Raw genomic sequence first — 8,957 nt, 5'->3', positions numbered from 1 at the left:
TTCTACTTCTACTTTCTGCTTCTACTTCTACTTTCTACTTCTACTTTTTACTTTCTGCTTCTACTTTCTACTTCTACTTTCTGCTTCTACTTTCTACTATTACTTTCTGCTTCTACTTTCTACTTCTACTTTTTAGTTTCTGCTTCTACTTCTACTTTCTACTATTACTTTCTGCTTCTACTTTCTACTTCTACTTTTTACTTTCTGCTTCTACTTCTACTTTCTGCTTCTACTTCTACTTTCTACTTCTACTTTTTACTTTCTGCTTCTACTTTGTACTTCTACTTTCTTCTTCTACTTCTACTTTTTACTTTCTGCTTCTACTTCTACTTTCTACTACTACTTTCTGTTTCTACTTTCTACTTCTACTTTTTACATTTGCTTCTACTTTCTAGTATTACTTTCTGCTTCTACTTTCTACTTCTACTTTTTACTTTCTGCTTCTACTTCTACTTTTTGCTTCTACTTCTACTTTCTACTTCTACTTTTTACTTTCTGCTTCTACTTTCTACTTCTACTTTCTGCTTCTACTTCTACTTTTTAGTTTCTGCTTCTACTTCTACTTTCTACTATTACTTTCTGCTTCTACTTTCTACTTCTACTTTTTAGTTTCTGCTTCTACTTCTACTTTCTACTATTACTTTCTGCTTCTACTTTCTACTTCTACTTTTTACTTTCTACTTCTACTTTCTACTATTACTTTCTGCTTCTACTTTCTACTTGTACTTTTTACTTTCTGCTTCTACTGCTACTTTCTACTATTACTTTCTGCTTCTACTTTCTACTTTCTGCTTCTACTTCTACTTTCTACTATTACTTTCTGCTTCTACTTTCTACTTCTACTTTTTACTTTCTGCTTCTACTTATACTTTCTGCTTCTACTTCTACTTTCTACTTCTACTTTTTATTTTCTACTTCTACTTTCTACTTCTACTTTCTTCTTCTACTTCTACTTTTTAGTTTCTGCTTCTACTTCTACTTTCGACTATTACTTTCTGCTTCTACTTTCTACTTCTACTTTTTAGTTTCTGCTTCTACTTCTACTTTCTACTATTACTTTCTGCTTCTACTTTTTACTTTCTGCTTCTACTTCTACTTTCTACTATTACTTTCTGCTTCTACTTTCTACTTCTACTTTTTACTTTCTGCTTCTACTTCTACTTTCTGCTTCTACTTCTACTTTCTACTTCTACTTTTTACTTTCTGCTTCTACTTTCTGCTTCTACTTTTTACTTTCTGCTTCTACTTTTACTTTCTACTATTACTTTCTACTTCTACTTTCTACTTCTACTTTTTAGTTTCTGCTTCTACTTCTACTTTCTACTATTACTTTCTACTTCTACTTTTTACTTTCTGCTTCTATTTCTACTTTCTACTATTACTTTCTGCTTCTACTTTCTACTTCTACTTTTTACTTTCTGCTTCTACTTCTACTTTCTACTATTACTTTCTGCTTCTACTTTCTACTTCTACTTTTTACTTTCTGCTTCTGCTTTTTACCTTCTGCTTCTGCTTTTTACTTTCTGCTTCTGCTTTCTACTTTCTGCTTCTAGTTTTTACTTTCTGCTTCTACTTTCTGCTTCTACTTCTACTTTCTACTTTCTACTATTACTGTCTGCATCCTACACCTTTGACTACAGGTTGTGTGAAAACTCCATCCCGCTGACTGTTAATTATTGATCGTTTGATTGATCAGTAACGAGTCGATGCAGTAGCTGGTTAGGGAAGATTCTTTATTAATCAGGATGCAGAAAAACAGCTGATTGTCTCCAAAAGTCTGTTATTGATCAGTGAGCCTGTCGGCCAATTAGATCCCCGCAGGTTGGTCACATGGCCGTGGCTTTTTCCACACTGCTGACTGTCCCGAAGTCACCAGACGTCCTCCTGTTGCTCCTTTAACACAAACAACAGTTTACTGAACAAAAGCTGATCAGATTGACAGCAAAATCGTTTTAAAGAATCCAGAAAGACAGTTTCACAGATCAAACCGGTAAACCTGCAGTCCAGGTCCAGAGACATGACCAAGTTTTCATCTCAGACTTGGTTTAACCCTCTAAATATGCAGTTCCAGTCCTGGTCCCGGATCAGTTCCAGTAATCAACCAGTCTCAGTCCAGTTCTACTTTTGGACCAGTTCCAGAAGATCTGGGGTGAACTCTGCTCCTAACTTACCAAAGAACCGGTTTAAACTGGACCTTTAGACTGGTTTCTGCTGAGAAGGATGGACTGTTGACGTTTTGTACTGGAGACCAAAGACGGATCTCAGGACGGGTCCACAGTTCTGTCCATCTGCTGCTAGAACTCCATTTTAGGGTTCCAGGTATCCCTCGCTTTATCCTTCCAGACGTTCACAGTTCCTCTATCGTTCCTTATCCTCCTCTTCCTTGGTTCTCTGCAGGTTCTCTTCAGGTTCTCTGTAGGTTCTCTGCAGGTTCTCGGCAGGTTGTCTGTAGGTCCTCGGCATCTCTGTAGGTTCTCTTCAGGTTCTCTGCAGGTTCTTTGCAGGTTCTCTGTAGGTTCTCTGCAGGTTCTCGGCAGGTTGTCTGTAGGTCCTCGGCATCTCTGTAGGATCTCGCTAGGTTCTCTTCAGGTTCTCTGCAGGTTCTTTGCAGGTTCTCTGTAGGTTCTCTGCAGGTTCTCGGCAGGTTGTCTGTAGGTCCTCGGCATCTCTGTGGGATCTCGCTAGGTTCTCTTCAGGTTCTCTGCAGGTTCTTTGCAGGTTCTCTTCAGGTTCTCTGCAGGTTCTCTTCAGGTTCTTTGCAGGTTCTCTGCAGTAATCTGCTGTGAAGGAAGCTGTGTTAGTTATATTTGTGTTTCTACCTGAGAACGTCCAGATTCGTCTCGTACGGGTTCTCTTTCTCCGATTCCATGCTGACCCGGTTCCTACACACAAACACAACGTCAGTTTATATAACTAGCAGCTAACTAATATCACCCACAGGTTTGGTCCGAGACCAGTAGTCTTGACCAGTAACTGCTGATTAACTGTTTAAGAGCCGTGCATGAATCCGGTTTTTATCTGTGGACAGATGAGACCGAGACATGGAGCGTTAGCAGCGTCCGGTTCCCACCTGATGACGTCCAGCCTCGTGTCGTAGGTCTCGCTCATCACGTAGTCGTTGTCCTTCACCGGCTCCACGTCGCTCCTCCTGCAGAACAGCCATTACATCATGTCTGACCTACAAGCTGATGAAGAGGACGATGAAGAGCATGGTCTGACCTGTTGGACTCCTCACACCAGACTTTCTTCATCAGGAAGCCGATGAAGGTGAGGAGGAGGAAGCCGGAGACCGCGATGATGCCGGTTAGCCACTGAGGAAGCAACCGCTCATAGGGGGGAGGAGCTATGACACACGGGGTCAAAGGTCATCCGGATAGTTTACACCCAGTTCTCAGAATGGTGCAAGTCTGGCTCCAGAACCAGATCCCAGTCTGGCTCCAGAACCAAAACCAGATCCCAGTCTGGCTCCAGAACCAGAACCAGATCCCAGCCTGGCTCCAGAACCAGAACCAGATCCCAGCCTGGCTCCAGAACCAAAACCAGATCCCAGCCTGGCTCCAGAACCAGATCCCAGTCTGGCTCCAGAACCAGATCCCAGTCTGGCTCCAGAACCAAAACCAGATCCCAGTCTGGCTCCAGAACCAGATCCCAGCCTGGTTCCAGAACCAGATCCCAGTCTGGCTCCAGAACCAGAACCAGATCCCAGTCTGGCTCCAGAACCAAAACCAGATCCCAGTCTGGCTCCAGAACCAGAACCAGATCCCAGTCTGGCTCCAGAACCAGAACCAGATCCCAGCCTGGCTCCAGAACCAGATCCCAGCCTGGTTCCAGAACCAGATCCCAGCCTGGCTCCAGAACCAGAACCAGATCCCAGTCTGGCTCCAGAACCAAAACCAGATCCCAGTCTGGCTCCAGAACCAGAACCAGATCCCAGCCTGGCTCCAGAACCAGAACCAGATCCCAGCCTGGCTCCAGAACCAGATCCCAGCCTGGTTCCAGAACCAGATCCCAGTCTGGCTCCAGAACCAGAACCAGATCCCAGTCTGGCTCCAGAACCAAAACCAGATCCCAGTCTGGCTCCAGAACCAGAACCAGATCCCAGCCTGGCTCCAGAACCAAAACCAGATCCCAGTCTGGCTCCAGAACCAGAACCAGATCCCAGTCTGGCTCCAGAACCAAAACCAGATCCCAGTCTGGCTCCAGAACCAGATCCCAGTCTGGCTCCAGAACCAGAACCAGATCCCAGTCTGGCTCCAGAACCAAAACCAGATCCCAGTCTGGCTCCAGAACCAGAACCAGATCCCAGCCTGGCTCCAGAACCAGAACCAGATCCCAGTCTGGCTCCAGAACCAAAACCAGATCCCAGTCTGGCTCCAGAACCAAAACCAGATCCCAGTCTGGCTCCAGAACCAAAACCAGATCCCAGTCTGGCTCCAGAACCAGAACCAGATCCCAGCCTGGCTCCAGAACCAGATCCCAGCCTGGCTCCAGAACCAGATCCCAGTCTGGCTCCAGAACCAGATCCCAGTCTGGCTCCAGAACCAGAACCAGATCCCAGCCTGGCTCCAGAACCAGATCCCAGTCTGGCTCCAGAACCAAAACCAGATCCCAGTCTGGCTCCAGAACCAGAACCAGATCCCAGTCTGGCTCCAGAACCAAAACCAGATCCCAGTCTGGCTCCAGAACCAGATCCCAGTCTGGCTCCAGAACCAAAACCAGATCCCAGTCTGGCTCCAGAACCAGATCCCAGCCTGGTTCCAGAACCAGATCCCAGTCTGGCTCCAGAACCAGAACCAGATCCCAGTCTGGCTCCAGAACCAAAACCAGATCCCAGTCTGGCTCCAGAACCAGAACCAGATCCCAGTCTGGCTCCAGAACCAGAACCAGATCCCAGCCTGGCTCCAGAACCAGATCCCAGCCTGGTTCCAGAACCAGATCCCAGCCTGGCTCCAGAACCAGAACCAGATCTCAGTCTGGCTCCAGAACCAAAACCAGATCCCAGTCTGGCTCCAGAACCAGAACCAGATCCCAGCCTGGCTCCAGAACCAGAACCAGATCCCAGCCTGGCTCCAGAACCAGATCCCAGCCTGGTTCCAGAACCAGATCCCAGTCTGGCTCCAGAACCAAAACCAGATCCCAGTCTGGCTCCAGAACCAGAACCAGATCCCAGCCTGGCTCCAGAACCAGATCCCAGTCTGGCTCCAGAACCAAAACCAGATCCCAGTCTGGCTCCAGAACCAGAACCAGATCCCAGTCTGGCTCCAGAACCAAAACCAGATCCCAGTCTGGCTCCAGAACCAGATCCCAGTCTGGCTCCAGAACCAGAACCAGATCCCAGTCTGGCTCCAGAACCAAAACCAGATCCCAGTCTGGCTCCAGAACCAGAACCAGATCCCAGCCTGGCTCCAGAACCAGAACCAGATCCCAGCCTGGCTCCAGAACCAGATCCCAGTCTGGCTCCAGAACCAAAACCAGATCCCAGTCTGGCTCCAGAACCAGAACCAGATCCCAGTCTGGCTCCAGAACCAGAACCAGATCCCAGCCTGGCTCCAGAACCAGATCCCAGTCTGGCTCCAGAACCAGATCCCAGTCTGGCTCCAGAACCAGAACCAGATCCCAGCCTGGCTCCAGAACCAGATCCCAGTCTGGCTCCAGAACCAAAACCAGATCCCAGTCTGGCTCCAGAACCAGAACCAGATCCCAGTCTGGCTCCAGAACCAAAACCAGATCCCAGTCTGGCTCCAGAACCAGATCCCAGTCTGGCTCCAGAACCAAAACCAGATCCCAGTCTGGCTCCAGAACCAGAACCAGATCCCAGTCTGGCTCCAGAACCAAAACCAGATCCCAGTCTGGCTCCAGACCCAAAACCAGATCCCAGTCTGGCTCCAGAACCAGAACCAGATCCCAGCCTGGCTCCAGAACCTGATCCCAGTCTGGCTCCAGAACCAAAACCAGATCCCAGTCTGGCTCCAGAACCAGAACCAGATCCCAGCCTGGCTCCAGAACCAGATCCCAGTCTGGCTCCAGAACCAGAACCAGATCCCAGTCTGGCTCCAGAACCAGATCCCAGCCTGGCTCCAGAGCCAGAACCAGATCCCAGTCTGGCTCCAGAACCAGATCCCAGCCTGGCTCCAGAGCCAGAACCAGATCCTGGCCTGGCTCAAGAGCCAGAACCAGCCTGGCTCCAGAGCCAGAACCAGATCCCGGCCTGGCTCCAGAGCCAGAACCAGATCCCGGCCTGGCTCAAGAGCCAGAACCAGATCCCGGCCTGGCTCCGGAGCCAGAACCAGATCCCGGCCTGGCTCTGGAGCCAGAACCAGCCTGGCTCCAGAGCCAGAACCAGATCCCGGCCTGGCTCTGGAGCCAGAACCAGCCTGGCTCCAGAGCCAGAACCAGATCCCGGCCTGGCTCTGGAGCCAGAACCAGCCTGGCTCAAGAGCCAGAACCAGATCCCGGCCTGGCTCTGGAGCCAGAACCAGCCTGGCTCCAGAGCCAGAACCAGATCCCGGCCTGGCTCCAGAGCCAGAACCAGATCCCGGCCTGGCTCTGGAGCCAGAACCAGCCTGGCTCCAGAGCCAGAACCAGATCCCGGCCTGGCTCTAGATCCCAGTTTGAGTCTGTCCTCCAGTCGTGGTCCTGGTCAGCGAATTGAACCCAGGTGCGGTTTTATGACGGGAAACAGATCTGCTTCCTGGATCACAAACCCAACCGAGTCCTCCACAGACTCCAGACTTGTCCCAATCAGAAATCAGATATTCTGTCCGAGTTCCTCTGCCGGTAAACATGTGGAGAACTGTGTGTGGACCAGTCTGACCCGGTTTCTGAGGTCTAGAACCAGCTCTTACCCGTCTGAGCCGTCACGTGTCCCAGCAGCAGCAGGAAGCACATCGGCGTGGACGCGTCCATGTCTGGAAAAACAACAACTCCAGAGCAGGAAGCCGTCTCAGCCGTTCAGGTCTTGTTGCCGTGTGGGCGGACCTCCAGACCCGGTTGATGTTTAACTTCCATCTGCAGCGGGACGGGTCGCTTTACTGCCCGTTACCACGGCAACAACCATATCAGGTGCATGGAGCAAAACGTCATGGCCTCGATGACATCACTGCTGACATTCATCTGCCCTGCATCTCCTCAGGAGGACCAGACCAGGTCCTGGACCAGATCCTGGAGCAGACCTGGTCCTGGCCCAGACCAGGTCCTGGACCAGACCAGGTCCTGGACCAAACCAGGTCCTGGACCAGGTCCTGGACCGGACCAGGTCCTGGACCAGACCAGATCCAGGATCCTGGACCTGAGCGCTACAAAACAGCAAACCCCTCCAGGGGTTTGGGTCTTGGTGTCCTGCAGGTTTTACACGTTTCTTGAAGTCCATCGGAGCAGACCGGCTCAGCGCCGGATATCAGACCGGCTACGGCAGGGAAGCTTATGAAACCTGCAGGACACCGGCACCGCAGGACCAGGACTGAGGATCTGTACTACAGCATGCTGCAGGTGGAAGACGGCTTGTCTCTGAGCATGCTCATGAGGCGCAGGTTGAGCTGGGCCGGGTTAAAATCCTGGAGGTTGGACCCGGAGGTCTGCTGTGGGTCCTGGTCTTTCTCCCTGGAGGTGACCCGGTACTGGTCACTGACGTTCCTCAGGGGGTTGTAGTCTGGACGGATGTGCTCCGGACACCGGAAGGCCTCCCTGATAACGGAACCCAGCCAGGACACACCCACAAAGCCATTCCTGAAGGTCACCATCCGGGAGACAGGAGCGTAGACATTCTGGACATAGAGCAGCCGTCCTGAAGCAGGAAGTCAAGAAGTCACATGACCAACATGTCATCAGGCTGATCAATATCACTGATTTTCTACTTTTTATGCCTGATCCCCTGATGGAGTCTCAGTTGATTATGTCTGAGTTGATCACGCCGCGCCTTGCCGAGGAGAGTCTACAACCTCTTTGGCCGCTGGCATAAACTTATTGATTATTGATCTAAAGAATGATTGGTCGGGGTCCCAGGACCGAGCCCGAGAGACATCTTCCTCCGTCTTTGGTTCAACTCTTTTGAAGTTTGATCAGTATATACATGTAATTACACTCAGTTGCTCTTCACAGACGGGGTTCTCTGATTGGTCAATAAAACGTGTGGACCAGACCTGGATGCTCCTACCTGAGACCATATCCCAGACCTTTATGGTTCCATCTTGTGATCCTGTGAAGACAAACTCATCACTTTCCGAGAACGCAGCACAGAGGACGCCCTTGAAGAGGAAACCCTGACGATAGCAGGAAGAGGAAAACATTAGCAGTGTTGTCATGGAAACCATGATGATATTAGCATGACGACAGCCTCAGTGGGACAGAGGTTGACTGTGTGCTAACTCAGGTCTACGGTACGTCTACTCTTACCTGGTACTCCATGGTGTGGTCCAGGACCAGTGGGTTAAGGGCCCACAGCCTCTGGACGGTGTCCTCGGAGCCCACCAGGACGTGTGTCCCCCAGTTACTAGCCGTCACGCACGTGATTCTGCTGGAATGAGGCTGCAGGCTGACGTCGGCAGCACCGCCGCTGAAGGCACATAACTTCACCTCCCCGCATCTGGTCCCGTACAACAGCCGGCAGTCCGGCAGCAGAGCCATGGAGGACGGGGGGGCATGCAGCAGGGCCAGGGGGAGGCAGTGGACGGGACCCTCCACCGTGGGGAAGCTGTCTCTGGTGGTGATCTCAAACAGACACACCGAGTCCTCGTAGGCCACAGCTAGGAGCTTCTCCTGGGAGCTGACGGAAAGGCAGAGGACCCCCGACCGGCTCTCTGGGGGGGGGGATGCACAGCGTCTCCTGGGGGAGACTCAATGGATAAATGAGGACGGTGCCGCTGGACAAACCACAGACCAGTAAACGTTTGTTTTGGACCAACTCCAGACAGGAGACTTCAGCAGAGACAGCCAGATGGTGGGACACGGAACCTGAAGCA

The 8,957-nt window shown here is 50.8% G+C and overlaps 1 protein-coding gene across 1 annotated transcript in view; it reads right to left on the bottom strand.

The window, feature by feature from the left end:
• Positions 1 to 7,472: 7,472 nt before the first annotated feature.
• nwd1 (NACHT and WD repeat domain containing 1) overlaps positions 7,473 to 8,957 on the bottom strand; it is a gene marked incomplete at both ends in the record, with an annotated part of 21,029 nt that continues 19,544 nt past the window's right edge. The window contains 4 exon segments of the mRNA XM_079245155.1: positions 7,473 to 7,783; positions 8,153 to 8,258; positions 8,392 to 8,805; positions 8,807 to 8,949. Coding sequence (XP_079101281.1) covers positions 7,473 to 7,783; positions 8,153 to 8,258; positions 8,392 to 8,805; positions 8,807 to 8,949 — 974 coding nt within the window.

Source organism: Telmatherina bonti, assembly GCF_933228915.1.
Source record: "Telmatherina bonti genome assembly, chromosome: 8".
In the NCBI taxonomy this organism is placed as follows: Eukaryota; Metazoa; Chordata; class Actinopteri; order Atheriniformes; family Telmatherinidae; genus Telmatherina; species Telmatherina bonti.
The sequence above is the reverse complement of the archived record's forward strand: the minus strand, read 5'-3'. Positions and strand labels throughout refer to the sequence as shown.